This window comes from Solanum verrucosum, unplaced genomic scaffold, assembly GCF_900185275.1.
Source record: "Solanum verrucosum unplaced genomic scaffold, falcon-dt-bn FXZP01000154.1, whole genome shotgun sequence".
NCBI lineage: Eukaryota > Viridiplantae > Streptophyta > Magnoliopsida > Solanales > Solanaceae > Solanum > Solanum verrucosum.
The window spans coordinates 1,727,703-1,744,838 of NW_026020217.1; the positions used below are offsets into that span (position 1 = coordinate 1,727,703).

The following is a 17,136-nucleotide window of genomic DNA, read 5'->3' on the forward strand; positions in this document are numbered from 1 at the left end:
AAAGAAAACAGACCATAACAATTCTTCGATCCGTGTAGTCATCAAGTACTGATGAGTCAATAATAGCTTCCACTTCCTGAAATACAATAGTACTAAACAAGTTAAGGTTGTATCCCTCGAAATTTTTCTAAAAAAGTTAAGCTCCAGATTTATTGCTTTAGAATACAAATATTATAATAATTGACGATAGAGAACTACGTGCAACGCACAAATCTAGAAATGGTTACAAGAACTACAAACTGTACAAGAATATATGATGTATGGATTCATATATATATATATATATATATATATATATATATATATATTAAACTAAGAAGAACTCTTATCGGATATCTTTAGGGGATTAACAATGCTTTCTGCGTAGGTTTCTACAGGATTACATCCCTCAACATCAGCAGTGTGCTCTAGTAGTTTAGTTGAACCATCAAATATCATGATTAATCCCGGAAGCGAAAGTAAAATGTCACCCTTTTCTGACTGGCTAAGGTTTATAGAAAATGTGAAAATGGGTGCAGAAAACATAACTAGCACAGTATTTTGAGGATATTAGATGGTGAATAGTTTCATCCATGATGGACTACAATCTTTCCAAATCTAGACATCAGAAGTCGTAGTACCTAGATAACATGTATACATCACAGAGAGGTCACTTCCCAAAACCCCGAATTTGAATTTAGAATTAACTTCTCCTCAACCGGGAAGCTCCAAGCTTCCCCATGTCTCATCTGCTATATAAAAAGAAATGATGTTGTTCACATTGTAATTACCAATACGAGTAGATGCAGCCCAATAAAGCTCCCCGTTAACAAATTTACCTGAATGATTTAGTAGAAAGATGACCTGAAGCTCGTCATGGAGTATTGTCCAAGAGTCAGTCCTCAAACTGTAAATGTTGATCACAGTCTTCATGTTCTACACACCATCATTGTAAGAATTACGACAATAATCCACAAATACAGCTTTATAATCGTCACTAGACTCATCGTATCCAAAACTATATTTGTTATAGAAAGAGGTTCCCAATTTGGGATAAAGTACTTTCTTTGACTTTTTAAGGGTGGGATTCCATATATATGTCTCCCGAGAAGAATTGGAATTGGGGACACCTTAATAACTTATATTGCTCTATACTCACTTAATTTATTTTTGGTTTATTTTCTAGGGTTGGGCTTTTAGAAAAGGAAAGAGTGTGGGGTCATGGGTCTCTTTGGCCTTTTTAAAACTTGGGGTATATTTGTGAATGTGGGGTCATGAGCTTGTTTATTGTTTTTAAAACTTGGGGAAAATATATATCTTTACAAAAATATATTGTAATCCCAATACATTCTTTAAAATATTATTATTTGATGAAAATCGAGGCAAATATTTTTTGAATCTTTGTCCTTGTTTATGTTCCGACGTTTCTTCTTCTCCAAGTGCAAGACTTTTCATCTTTCAAGAACATCTTCTATTCTTGAAAGATGAAACGAGTATAATCAACCCTTTCACCGACTTCTCTTCCATTAACTTATTCAACCTTTTCATCATCCTAAACTTTGGTAAAGCTTATTCACCGACTTCTCTTAAATCTTCATCTTTGGTAAAGCTTATTCAACCATTTCCCCAAGTTCAAAGCTTTCATCTTTGGTAAGTTGAATCTTCTATAATGGTATTTTTTGTTAATTTTTAGCCGTATTTGGTTGTTTATTTTGTTATAGTAGTGTAATGATTCAATGAACTCTTTTTTTGGACAGTTTTTCTTCATGTTCTTGTTTAGGATGAAATTTTTTCACTGTATTCCATGAATATTTGTGGTCTCTAATGTGTTTTTGTTTGACATAAATATTTGACCCTATTTGGTTGCTTATTTTTTAAAAAAACATTATGTTTATCTCGCCTATTGATTTTGAAATTTTGGCTTTTGTTGTGGATTGTTGTTTTTCTCCGTTGTATTTGTTTGCTTTTGCTGGTCTTTTTTTTTCTCATTACATTTGTTGTTACACGAAGTGTAGTATTTTTCATTGCCCTCTTTTGTTAGATCGCCTAAACTTTGATTGACTTTAGCGGCGTTTCTGTCAATCGCATTGTTGATTTCTGTTGGATCTGCTATTTATTTTACATGTTTTATTGGAGGTTTACTCTGATTATGGCTAAAACTAGAGGTGAGATTGTTAAACGATCTGTTCATAAGCCTTCTAAAAACAAGAAAAGAAAGGCAGAAAAAGTTTCAAGATCTTCAAAAAAGAAAAAAATTGTAGGTGAAGAACCCAAGTCTAACTCGGATTCTGATACTATGGATGAAATCGATAACTATGAGGACAGTAGTGCCCAATCTACTGATGATGTTGAGTCTAGTGAAGAAAACACTGACAGTGGAGATGAGTAGACTAGTAGAGATAGCCGAGATACTGGAGATGAGGATGATGATCCTCTGTCCTTGCCAACTTGTGCAAGAGAAATCTCTGGTAAGTCCTATAATCTAACTACATGTATGGATGAGTTAGGATCTTTTCCAGCGAAAATTTCTGTGAGAGCAAGAATCACTCTTTATCATGATTTTAGAAATATTTTACTTCAAGGAAAAATTTATAATGACTTTAAAGGTATTTGTTTTGGACATTTAAGGAATATTACAAGTTCAATGGACAGATGGTCCATTACATGTTGTTGCATCGTGTCAAAAATGATAAAAAATTGCATGAGATGTGGTTTTGTGTAAATGATAAGCCTGCTTGTTTTGGTTTAAAAGAGTTTGCATTGATTACGGGGCTGAATTGCACAGCATACCCCATGATGCAAAAATAAAAAAAGTGCTACAGAAAGGTGAGAAATTTTACTATAAAGTAACAAGAATAAGAATAGCAGTGGTACAAAGTTGATGAGTTTAATTAAGGGTACCAGATTGAATAAGGAGCAGAAGTTGAAGTGCTCTTTAGTTTGGTTTGTCCACTCGATGTTGCTTGCCCACGATCGATCTAAGATTGTGGATTCAAACCACATTAAGATGGTCGATGATTTAGATTTTTTCAAGAGTTATCCATAGGGAAAAGAGTGTTTTGATTTAACAGTGAAGTAGTTGAAAAACAAAATTAATTTGAAGAAACAAAGTGAAGTGTACAAGGAAAGAGGGAATGTATCGTATTCTTTGTATGGCTTTCCTAATTTTTATCAATTATGGACTTGATTAATATTAAACTCTTATATATTTATATAGTATTTCATAGTGTCTGTTTATTTATTTGTTATTTTATTAATTTCAGGTTTGGATATATGAGGCTTTTCCTCATCTTGGTAATTATGCAAAGAAGTCCTTGAATTCTCCACTGCCAATTCCCCGTTTACTTAGATGGCACACGGCAAAGAGCGATTACATTGTCAAAGGTGATCCATTTAAGTACAAAGGGAGAAGTACAAAGGTATAAACTTATTTATTATTATCTAGCAATATTTGTAAATTAGTGAAGGTCTTGTACTATTTATATTTATTTTTTTTTAGGTTGTGCATCCATACCTCATACCTACTGTCCGTGAGACAAAAAAAATTATATGGCAACATTAAAGTCATATACGGATAAAGTGAAGGACACAATTATTGATGCCTTAAAGGCCAATTTGAAAGGTGTCACTATCCTCACTTCTGCAGTAGAGAACGAGGAGGATGAAATATTGGGTAAGAACAATTCCAACCAACCTTGTGAGAATTCTGTTTCGAGTGGATAGAAAAATAAAGATGATAATTTGTGTGAGCATGTTGCATCCCTTGAACTATCAATGATGGAATTTGTTGCTTTCATACGAGATGAGAAATTGAGGAGAGCTTAAAAGAACAAGAAAAATAAAGGTAGACTAATTTATATACTATTTGTATGAAATAATTTATTTGTAAGAATGTTAAACCACTAATCTTGCAGCAGTTAATGAAGACTATACAGCACCAACAGCTGATAAAGATGGTGATGCAGTTGATGTTGATTAAATACTTCCATTAGCAATAGTCGATGAAGATCTTGCTACAGTTGATGAGTACTTTGCAGAAGAAGTTAATGAACAAGAAAAGGAGAAGATGGCAGAAAAAGATGAAGAAAGAGAGAAGGAGAAACTGGAAGAGAACGAAGAAGAAATTGAAGAGAAGTTAGAAGAGAAGAAAAAAGAAGAGGAGCAGATCGAAGAGAACAAAGAAGAGAAGCAAATCAAAGAGAAGGAATAAGAACAAAAAGAAGAGGAGGAGATCGAAGAGAACAAAGAACAAGAAAAAGAAGAGGAGCGGATTGAATTGTAGGAAGAAGAAAAAGAACATGAGAAGCTGGAAGAGAAAGTAGATGAAGGCAGTGATGAAAATTCAATGGACGTGATGGGTATTGTTATGGAGCTCAATGGTGAGCTAAATGGTGATGAGTAAGGTATTTGTGATATTGGTTTATTAAGACAATTGGTTTTTGAAATGGTTGGTTTTTGTGTTGATGATAAGACAATTGGTTTTTAAGATAATTAATTTTTGGTGGTTGAATATTAAGACAATTGGTTTTTGAAGTGGGTAGATGATTAAGACAGTTGGTTTTTTAAATGGTTGGTTTTTGGTGGTTGATGATTAAGACAGTTGGATCATGTAAATGTTATTTTTGTTTTGATGGATATTGTTGCCAGTTCTGGACTTTAAATTGTATATATAATGCATTGTCTTACCATTTCCAAAAAGACTTCATTTTATTAATAGATTGTACTACTACATGAGTAAAAGATATAAGATTGTACTACTTCATTCTTGTTTCACATTTCCAAAAAGCAACCACTAACAACAAACCATACAATATAATTTTTAGGCCTTTCTCATTTTTTTCAGGCAATATCAACTTTTGTTTTAGTTGATCCCTATCTTTTTCTGTGTCTTTTAGCAATCCTTTAAAGTGATCTCTCTGCTCTTCGGCCTCTTTGAATAAACTCAATAGCAAATCCCTATTTTCCTCGGAGTTTCGAAGCCTTTCTAATATTTGAAATTTTGTAACGCCTTAAAAATTTGATGTCTCGAGTTCCGGACTCAATTTTGATGGGTTGCTCGTTGATGAATCATTTTCAAGCCACTTAAAAAAAGAGCATGCACCAATTGCACAGTTAAAGAATTGTCGACCTGGGTTTGTATCGGTGTGTGATGTCTTCAACATAGCTAAATTAGCACAACGACAAACGTAAGATTTTTTTGCATTGGATGTTTGAGATGCTTGAGAAATAATAAAAAGAGATGTTTAAGTATTATAAAATAGAATAGGATGGAAGAGTTCATGAATTCTTCTTTTATACACTAAAAAAAGCAAATGTTACCATTGAAAAGTAACAATTTGTACTTTGTTACCGTTGTAAAACTTGGATAATTGAGTATTGTCACTGTTGGTAAAAATATATAGATAATTAAGACAATCGATATTTTTTCATGTGCTTGGTTTAGATTGTACCAACGACATCTACACTTCAACACTAATAAGGTATATACGGGTTGATATCATGATCCATAAATGATCTATACTGCACCTACTAGAGTATGACGCTTAAATATAGATTGTAGCTAGTTTAATTTAAAAGGGAGAATGATTAACTAATAATAAACAATATTATTGAAATTTATTAAATTAAATAAGTTTAAACAAGTAATGTAAAGTTCCACATACATTGGGAGTGGAGATAAATGATGTATGAGAAAGAGTTGTAGTTATACAATCAACATCTTCAAACTAATGTGTGAAGAAAGCACAAGTATGAATGAGGAATAGTTATGTGTGGTTATACAATCAATATCTTTACAACATAAGCATGTGATCATGTATGAGTCCATATAAATTGGGGTGGCAATCAACAATGTGTGGTTGAACAAGTGCCATCCTCACAACATACTTATGTTTTCTCAAACATTGTTCTAAGGATGTTGATTGTATAATCACAACTCTTCCTCGTACATCACTAATCACCACACCCAATTTATGTGGACTCTTACATGATCATATGACTTGTTTAAACTTATTTAATTGGATAAATTTCAATATATAATTTATTATTAATTAATTGCTGTCTTTTTTAAATTCTACTAGTTTTGATCTATATATAAGTGTCAGTTTCTAGTTGGTGAAGTATCGACAATGCATTAACATAGATATAAACCCGAATATACCTTACTAATGTCAGAATGTAAATCTCATATGTCATACATACACTTTACACATATAGATGTATCTATTGTATAAAGGGTCTATATATTTTGATAACCAGTAAATATTTAGATATACAAATTTTACAACGGTAAAAAAAGTTCAAATTGCTACTTTTTTTAATGGTAACATCTATATTTTTGACAATTCATTAAGGATTCGTTTGGTAGAGTGTTTATGCAAATAATGCTTGTATTAGTTATAGTTGAATTAGTTATACTTAGATTATTTCCTAAGCATTGTTTGATTTGGTGCATTAAAAATAGTCGCAAATATCATTCTAATTCTAATTCTTAATCATATTCTAATTCATTACAAATACCATGAATTTTCATATATTAATAATACACAGCTTAATAGATAGTGTACAAAATGTATGTCATCTTTTGATTGATCTATATTGGATCATGAGTAATTACGATAATAGATGACAATAAATTGACCAAAATGTTGGCAGTGGCTTGATTACAGTAGCTAAAAAAAAACAATAGCTTGATTACAAAAACAAATTCAATCAAGCTTGTTTACGATTTGTTGTTGTTCACACATGTAGTTCTCTTGTGTCCGGTTCTCTTACAAATTGAACATTTATTCCTTCTCTTGCTCTTGAAATTCTCACCGATGCCTTTGACACATTTTCTTCTTTTTCTTCCAAGCTTGGTATCGACAAGAGGTGGAAGAATCTTCACACTAAGCAATTCTTCTGGAACACACCATTTCGACTCGAAAGGGATAACATTAATAGAATCCAAGTATGCAAGAAGGTATGCTTCAACTTTATACAAAGGTGAAGAGTACTCATAGATGCTCATACAATACTCATTGCCATGCTTCGATCGCAAAGTTGCCATTGTGTGAGCACAAGGTATCTTGATCAAGTCATATTCCCTACATGAACATGATTTTTCCAGTATGTCCACATAGGCAGTAACACCCGCACCGAACACTGTAAATTGATTGTGTCCCCAGTTACATTCTGCACATACAAGGAGTCGCCCTCGATCATTTTTTTCTTGCGATTCTTTGGCAGCCGACACCATTTGATTACCCATTGATTTGAGTATATATGCATTCCTCTCCCTAAACAATTTTCCTAACCTCTTAGCAATCGAATTAAATATAAATGCCACGGGATACTCTCTTTCGTCTATTAACATAGCATTGAGTGACTCGGCGATATTTGTGGTCATAACATCATATCTATTGCCAGGAAAATGTGCCCTACTCCACTTCTCAAAACCAATATCATGCTCAAGGACGACGGCTGCAGTGGGGCATTTGTTCTTGAATTCTACAAAATATTTGTCAAACTCCTCCAAGGAATAAGCCTTTGCCGCATTGTAGTAAAGATAAAGGTAATCTCCATAATGATGATTTACGCGGAGATTTTCATCGAGGTGCCTCATACAATATTTGTGGTGAGCATGATTGTAAACGTTCACAATACCGTTGGCGATACTCTTGTGTCTATCAGAGATAAAACACAAATTTGGTTCATCGACCACAATCTCCTTCAATTTCTCAAATAAGAATGTCCAAGATGCATCATTCTCTTTGTCCACGACACAAAAGGTAATCAGATAAACATGATTCTCCATATCTTGTGCAACAACGCTCAACAACACGCCCTCGTATCTACCATGTAAATGAGTGTCATCAACCGCAATTACCTTTCTCATGTGGGCAAATCCCTTAATGCAAGCACCAAAGGCCAAGAAATAATACATGAACCTATGACTATCCGTGTTTACCATGAGACAATAACTAGAACCAACATAAAGTGTCTCGAACATGTAAGAAAAAGTCGGTAAAAATGAATATTTGTTCTCCGCTGTCCCTCGGACCATTTCCTTAGCAACCACACCACCCTTCCAACATTTCCAATAGCTTGGACTACAATGAAAAGAATTAAAAATAGCTCTTTGAATCTCTTTAACATTTGGACCCTTGCCATCACAATACATATTTACACAAAGTGAAGCAATCACTTTGATTGAAAATTTTCTATGGCTACTGTTGGCATGTTCAACGCCACAACTATGTTCGCCAATGTACTTATAGATATGAAATATATCTAAGCACTCATATTTCCTCGCCTGCAACATCCGTGCACAATTGTGAGATACACATTTCACCTTTAAGTATTTAGTACTACTTTTCACAGTAGCAAAATCAAAAGACTTTTATGCCGCCGCTTCGGCTAATAACAATTGCAACTCATTCTTATTACTAAAACTTTGTTTTATACATAAATTAGTTCCATCGGAGAAGGAATGGTCAGATTATGATCCCAATTCCTTTTGTACCTGCATTTCTTCACAACATTCGGGTTCGGGATCTTCCGCATCTACTGGCTGATTTTCCACATTAGTTGGATCATCATGTATATTCATCGAATGATCACCCAAACTCCCATTTGAATGATCACCTAAGCTCTCCTTTGAATGATAATCCAATGTTTCATTTCCAATCGAATCATTATCGTCGTTAAATAAATTCGTTGGTTCAATTGGAGGCCTCACATTAACGTTTATCCTCAATGTAGGCCTAGAGCCATCAATACCAATATCTAACATGTACAAGCTCACGTTCCTATCATTTTTTATGAATGTGGGATGTATTTTTCTCCTCACATTCATTTGATAGCTAATCACCAAGTCATTTGGCTCGCAAGTTAACTCATCGGCCTCAATTACGGTTGCAATCATATCGTCATATGAACCATTGCGACGCAACACAATGGACTCTGTCGTCTTACTAAAGATTTCCAATTCCATCTTTTGAGAGTCTCCTCCCATACTCCCATATAATCACCACCAGCAACAACAAATTCAGTTACAACCATTATAAACATATATACTAGATTACAGTATCAGTCGTTAATGATTGATGAAGTCTGACATCCATAAAGAAACACGCCTGAATGAGATCGTGGTTCAAAATGTAGCTCCTGCAATGGTGAAACAAATTTTTAATGCTTTAAACTACTAAAATGTATCTATAATACTATCAAGTGTTTATTATGGAAGATTTCTCAAATTTCTAAAATGACGGAAAAAATATTTTGAAGCTTGGTTTTTGAAAGGAAATGGAGTAAACATGATCATGGAGTATGAGATGATGATGATTTTACCTTTAAAATGAATATTTTGGCCGGAAAACTAACCAGAATAGTCAGTTTTGACAGCAGCAAAACGAGCTACTCTTCTTTCCTGTTTGTTATGCTTTTTTTCTTTTTTTCTAATATAATTTGTAACAAATGCAAATAGATATATATTATTCCAAAATAGTTGGAAAAGAAGGGGGACCAAAGTAGAGATATGAAAACTTAGTGAGGTCTTTTGTAAGAGCCAATTAGGGCATGTGGATGATGTCATTAATAGTGGGTATACCACAAATTATTCAAGACTTTTGTCTTAATGTTCAATTAAATTTGAAGAGTGGCTATTTTGCCAACTCTCCCATGTATCCCTTACATGATTGCACTGGAATACCCTATGATTAAACCTTATTATTAAATTAGGGTAATTTAGTCATTAGCTTTAGTGAAAAACAAAAGGAAGGGGAATGGGCTTTAGCCCCATCTCCCGTGCAAATATAATTTTTTTTAAAAAGGGGGCTTCATTACTGCTACACCTGTGCAGCATCCCCCTCCAATTTACGCAACAGTAAGTGAAAAAAAAATAAAAAACGTTGAGCTATTCTTGGAGACAACTCGCAATGGTACTATGGCTAGTTGGAAAGCCTTTCAAGCCAATCTCTTGATTCACATTCATGTGAAACCGTTGCAACTGATCCTGCATACCAAAAAATAAAAAACGTTAAGCTATTCTTGTTCTCCAGTGAATGAATGAAGAAAGAAAAGAAAATGCACTCCTTTCTTCTCTGTCTATGATGGAGCATGAAGATAGTCATCACAAAAAAGAAAAAGAAGAATTGGAACCTATGCAGTTATAAATATGGATTTCAAGGTATTTTATTTCAGTTCATTGACATGCCTATATATGTATTATCACGGGTTGGGTTAATGTGACATTGATAATTCGAATATGAATTTCAACTAATTTCGATATGAGAATACCCATGGACAAAGGAAGATTTTTATTCTAATAACCCTAAGATACTCCTAGTCGCACTAGTGAGTTACATTGTGATTGCTTAATAGTGAATTAGTTAGAAAAAGTTTCAAACAGAAATATAAAATTATGCCTCTGTTGCTGGAAATTGAACGACTGACAGACTAGTGAATAAATATGAGTTGACGAATGAGGGTGGACCGTAACCGTGGGGATTGGGTGTTGTAAATTAGTTCATGAAATAGCTCTATTAAGGAGATTTAACACGAGATTTATATGATATGAATATAGGTTGATCGAATGAAAGTTGTACAGATTACTTGAAGTGACAAGTTTGGTATTTCAACACGAGTACTGTGAGTAGTAATCTTACCACAATTTGTATTTCACAAATTTCATAATTTTTACAAGGTTTATAAAGTGAATGTGTTACCGACTGTTTTGAACTTGCATGTGGGACAAGTCTTTTACTTGATATGATTTCGAAAAGATTATTTGAGATGATCTCATGCTTAAAAGATATGATTACTGTTGAAAAGGTTTTACACTTATTTGAGAAATAGTATTTTGACAGGTGATTGTTAAACTTTGAAAGGATATGATTTGATAAAATTTAAATGCTTTGTTCGATTTTGAAATGCTTCTACTGATTACAAGAAAAATATAAATGGGAGTAGACCTTGTTGAATCCCGTAGCTAACGGCGGGTTCGTTAGACCTGGTGCACCTTGTAGCTACTGATTACTGGTAAAGCCCTTGCTAGTGGGAAGGTAGAACTAGTATATTGTTACTGATATCCCTCGAGTAGGGATCTACTGATATGAATATTTAACTCCTTTATGAGGAGTTCACTGTTATTGGTTACTTCTTAAAGGGAAGGCCACACTGATTACATGATTCATCATTGGAAACCTCCCAGCTATAAGATTTGATACGAAAATGTTTTTTTTCTGAGTTTACTATTAAGTATTTACATTGATTTTGCTAATATGAGGCACATAAGATTGAATATTGTTACCGTTTCTGAAAAGGAAGTGATTTTATCATTTTGACTATCATACTAGCATGTTTTCTGACTTTTCCCTCGTTAAAAATGGTTGTGGTTAAGTGTTATTACTCACTGAGCTAATGTCTCACTCCTCGCTAATGTTTTTACAGAGAAGGCAGGTGACATTGGTAAGGACTTCTTTATCTAGAGCTTACGAGTTGATAATTTCTGGTGTGCCCCGCACTTTTTCGCGTGGACAACAGGCATATTAGTTGCTATAGACATTTCTTGAAATTCTTAGAGTCGCTCCATAGTCATTCCTTTTATTAGAACTTATGAGTATTCTTTCGTATTGTAAAATTGTGTCTAGTATGAGACTTCTTATGTTTTGAAGTTGGAATTAGTATTTTTACTCTACGAATAGTCTATTGATGAATAAGGTGGATTATATTAGTGATGATATTGGTTGACTGCGTTATTGATTTCTGATACAGGTAATTTCAAGATAGGCCCAAAAATAGAGGAAACTGTGCCCGATTTTTTGTAGATTTCTGGTTAAGGCTTGCTTTGGGGTTCTTCCCCTTAGCGCCGGTCACGGTTCTAAATTGGATCGTGACAAAGTTGGTATCAGAGCCCTAGGTTATTCTTGTGACTTATGGAGCACATGTTAGTAGTAGAATCTCAATTACGATTATGTTGCCGGCCATTTCTATAATCGTGATTCTGCGAGGACGTGATAAGATGTGTCTGTCTTTTTTTTCTTACTCAGCCTTGTGTGTGAGACTAATAGGGTCAACCAGATGAATCTAATATTGTTTATCTTTCTATCATATATCTTGAACCTAGTCACCCAATAACAAGAATAGTTCAAAGGTTTGGAGTAATCAATGGTCACCGTGTAAACATTTGTCTCTTCCAATTAAGGGGAGCTTATTGGAGGGATTTTTGTGCACATATGTGAAATGTAATATATCTCTTTTTGAAAAGAGCACTACTCTGTCACTTAAGCAATATGAGAATGATATTGTTAACACACGTTTGTTCCTGCAATGAGTTAGAGATATTAATGGACATAATGAATGGAGTCAGGCAGCTTATAGGTCCCAAGAATCTTCAAGTAGCTACAGTGATTCAGACTTTCAAAAAAAAAGTATGCTTAGGAGTTTCTAAAGATGAAACCTCCAAGATTCGTAGGTTCTAACAACTCAGATCCTAGAGAATTTTTGGTATAGATTCATGGGTAAATTACTTAAGGCCTTACGAGCTCTACCATGTTCCAACAAGAGTATTGCAACTCTGGCAACATTCAGATGGTGAACATCACAAGATACATGGTATAATATGGTACTGTTCAAAATACCCATAGGGGAACACCGACTTGAGGCGATTTACTAAGCTATTTATGGATGGTTTCTTTCTTGACAGCTGAAACTGTGTAACTTGTTAAGGATTTTAAGAAGTTTGTTCCAAATAATGTGTTGAACTGGTATATGACTCTAGATTTTTCGATTAACTAGATGTAATCCCTACTTATTACCTAATGAAGTATTTATGATTTAGAGGTTTTTTGGAAGGTTGGTTAGTCCCTTAAACAACCCTACATATGAAGATGTTAACCTATTTTGAGATAATTGACTTTATTAAAAAGATTGGAACATGTAATGTGATGAGTGGGCAGTCAAGCATTCATTCAAGAAGGCCAAAACCAAGAAATCCTTTTATGGGAATTGTAGTAAAGAGTTGGAAATTGTGAATGCTCAGGACATTGGGAAATACTTTTATTGGTTTCTACTCTTGTGGGGCATTTTTCTTTTGATCGACATGTATACAATGCTGGTCAAGATAGAATTTAGAGAAAGGATTACATAACTAACCAGATCATATGTATATGGTTTAATTGATAAGTCATTGTGGGTGAATGGGTTATTTTCCTATCAGAATACTCTCAAATGTCATGAGAAGATAGTTTAGTTGTGAATCAATGAAACTATTGTATTCAAAAGAAGAAGAGAATGGGCGTTACAAAAATAGGAAATGTTTTATCTTTTATTGTTGTGACTTAGTAGCCAGTGAAGAAAAAATCATATGCTTCCTATCTATGGTAAAAGAAATGGTATGTGGTAAGGCATGGAATAGACCATACACCTAGTTGGAAACGTGCTATTAGTGAGAGAATTAAATGATGTGTTTTCTATGGATTTGTTTCGATTACCTCCCATACGAGAAGTAGATTTTTGTAATGATTTGGCACCTGACACCTATGCCCATTTTGATACCTCCATATCATATGATATCAATGTAGTAAAGTGAGCTAAGAAAATAGTTGGTGGACCTACTGAAAAGTGCTTTATAGGACGCAATTGTACACAAATACTAGGTGAAAAAAAGGCTCAAGTACTTGGAAATATTATTGACTACTAATAGTTTAACTATGTAATGATATGCAATAAGGAACGACTGCCTCGTATGAATGACCTATTTGATATGTTTCATGGAGCCGTATAATTCTCAAATATTGATCTTTTGGTTGGTTCTCATAAGTCCAGAATTGGCGGAAATATTTTAAGATAGCTTTCAAAAACTCACCAGAGGCATTAAAAAGTTTTATGCGATATCTTTTGGACTGGCATATGCTCTCGTTGCTATAAAGACATTACTTGAAAGATATGCGCCGATGGTTAGTGATTGTACATGAGTGTATTTTCATGACTGGAATGAACAAAAGGATCATCTCTGGATGGTATTTCAGACACAATAAGATTATCAACTTTATGTCAAATTTTCTAAGTGTACAGTATATCAGGAAATTTAAATTATTATGTGTACGGAAAAGATAGAACCACTTGACAGTCTACTATAAATATTTGGTGGAGTAATTCTAAAGAATTGTTGTGTTACTGACCAAGTTATAAAAAGAAAAGAATCAAATTTAAGTAGATGACAGAATGTGAGTAGAGCTTTATAAGCTCAAGACATATTGACCACCATACCAGTGATAATGCTATTGTTAGCATCTAGAGCAATATTCATGGTGCTTTGAGGATGGAATTAGAATGTGTTCTTATATAAAATGGTCGTGTAATAGCTTATGTTTCGAGAAAGCTAAATTAGTAGGGAGCAGAACTATCCCGCTCATAATTTGAAGATAGTCTCGATGATAATTGTTGTAGAGATTTAGATGTGCTATTTGTACAATGAAACCAACAAAATTTATGTAGGCCTACAAGAAGTTGATATTTATGTTCAGAAGGAAAGATTTGATTCTTCAATCTACACCACCGGAGGAAACTACTCAATGACTGAAAAAATTACTATTCAGTGTCATCTGGAAAAGGGGAAATGTTAAGACAGATGCATTGAGAAGCAAATCTATGGGCTATTTGACATGCAGCTCTTGCAAATAGACATTTGACTTAAAATGTGTGCACACTCAAGGATCTAGGTACCAAATTAGCATGAGGAACTTAAAAACATTGTTGTCTTATGTTCAAGACAAGCATTTATTAATAGAACACATTGAGGCCACCAAATACAAGGATTAGAATTGTGTGAATATTAAAATAAGGTTATAGGGAGTAAAGACATGGATATGAGTATTGACAGTTATGTCGTTTTTGGACCAAGTGTCTATTATGATAATCGTTATGAAAATCGAACGTAGATGATGTGAGAGAGGTTATTCTTCAAGAAGCTATAACTCTTAATACATTGTAGATCCTAGATCTACTAAGACACCTGAAGCAAGTGTAATGGTGGAAACTTATAAAGAATGGTATTGCTAACTTCATTTCTAGTGGCTAACTTGTGAACATCTTAAAGATGAGTATAAGCAACTAACATGACTACTACTACAATTTAAGATTCCAGAATGCAAATTGAAAGGAGTTATGACCGTGCTACCACGAATCCTTAGAGGTTATGACCCTATGTGGGTATTCGTAGTCCGACTTACAAAGCCATCACACTTCTTACCGTTCAAAAGCAGATAAAATGAAGAAATATCTGTAGAAAAATACTTCAACAAAATTGTTCGACTCCATGAGCCTAGTGTCCATCTTAGCTAACAAAGCATCACTGTTTACTTCACACTTTTGAGAAGCTTTCTAAGAACCATTGAGTACATGAATAGATCTTAGTATTGCATTTCATCCATAAAACAATCAGACAGTTTGAACGTACTAAACAAATCTTGGAGGATGTTGAGAGCTCCCATTCTTGATTTTTGGGGGTAGTTGGGATACTTACATGCCTTAAGGTGAATTTGCCTACAACAACTTTCAGTCAAGCATTGAACTAGCTACATATGAAGCCTTGTATGATAGGGATTGTTGTTCTCCTTTAGGGTGGTTGAAAATATGAGAGGCTAATATGTTGGGGACAAACATGGTACAAGAAACTATGGACAAGGTCTAGTTAATCATACAGAAGTTGCACATGGTTCAAATAGATGCAAGTCTTTTATATATAAAAGGAAAGGTATTTAGAGTACATAGTTGGAGACCAAACCTTCCTAAGAGTTCCTCTAAGAAAAGCATGAATTGACAAAGGTAAATTGAGCTCCAGATTGTAAGACCATGTAATATTTCGTTTTGGCAAGTTGAGAGTAGGGACCTGCCATTTGGAAATTCCTTATAAGATATATTTTTCTCGTCTACTGTACCATATATGCTAAGAAAATGTCTATCAGACACTTATTGTGTGCTTGAAGTACTAACTATCAACTGGATGAAAACTAATCATATGAAGAGGAACCTATGGCTATTGTTGACAAACAAGTAAGAAAGTTAAGGTCAAGAGAAATTATGTCCATGATAGTTTTATGGAGAAACCATACAATTGAAGAAGCTACTTGGGAGTTGAAAAATGATATGTGAGTCAAGTATCTTTTCTTGTTTCAGGCTACAGGTTCACACTTACCTAAATTTGGGGACCAAATTTCTTAAGGTGGGGAGAGTGTAATACCCTATAATTAAATTAGGGGAATTTAGTCATTAGCTTTAGTGAAAAATAAAAGGAAGGGGAATGGGCTTTAGCCCCATCTCATGTGCAAATATATTTTTTAAAATGGGGCTTCATGACTGCTAAACTTGTGCAGCATTCCCTCTCCAATTTACGCAACAGTAAGTTAAAAAAAAAAAAAACGTTGAGCTATTCTTGTTCTCCAGTGAATGAATGAAGAAAGAAAGAAAATGTATTCATTGCTTCTCCGTCTATAAAGGAGCATGTAGATAGTCATCACAGAAAAGAAAAAGAAGAATTGGAACCTGTGCAGTTATAAATATGGATTTCAAGGTATTTTATTTCAGTTCATTGACATGCCTATATATGTATTATCACAGGTTGGGTTAATGTGACATTGATAATTCGAAAGACTCTTCACAGTAGCAAAATCAAAAAACTTTTTTACCGCCGTTTCGGCTAATAACAATTGCAACTCATTCTTGTTACTAAAAGTTTGGTTTATACATAAATTAGTTCCATCGAAGAAGGAATGGTTGGATTGTGATCCCAATTCCTTTTGTACCTACATTTCTTCAAAACATTCGAGTTCGGGATCTTCCGCATCTACGGGCTGATTTTCCACATTAGTTGGATCATCATGTATATTCATTGAATGATCACCCAAACTCTCATTTGAATTATCACCCAAGCTCTCCTTTGAATGATCATCCAATCTTTCATTTCCAATCGAATCATTGTCGTCGTTAAATGAATTTGTTGGTTCAATTGGAGGCCTCACATTAACGTTTATCCTCAATGTAGGCCTAGAGCCATCAATACCAATATCTAACATGTACAAGCTCACGTGCCTATCACTTTTTATGAATGTGGGATGTATTTTTCCCCTCCCATTCATTTGATAGCTAATCACCAAGTCATTTGGCTCGCAAGTTAAC

General features: G+C 34.1%; 2 protein-coding genes and 1 pseudogene across 3 annotated transcripts in view; all 3 read right to left on the reverse strand.

Moving 5' to 3' along the window:
• The window catches only part of LOC125830831 (40S ribosomal protein S9-2), a 396,173-nt gene that overhangs the window by 90,646 nt on the left and 288,391 nt on the right, over positions 1-17,136 (reverse strand). The gene's annotated exons all lie outside the window — the stretch shown is intronic.
• On the reverse strand, positions 313-2,170 carry LOC125830710 (uncharacterized; annotated as a pseudogene).
• LOC125830711 (uncharacterized) lies at positions 6,701-8,953 on the reverse strand. Its single transcript, XM_049509886.1, has 2 exons — positions 8,483-8,953; positions 6,701-8,272 (listed from the first exon to the last, which is right to left on the reverse strand). The coding sequence occupies exons 1-2, from the start codon at positions 8,951-8,953 to the stop codon at positions 6,701-6,703; spliced, it is 2,043 nt and encodes a 680-aa protein (XP_049365843.1).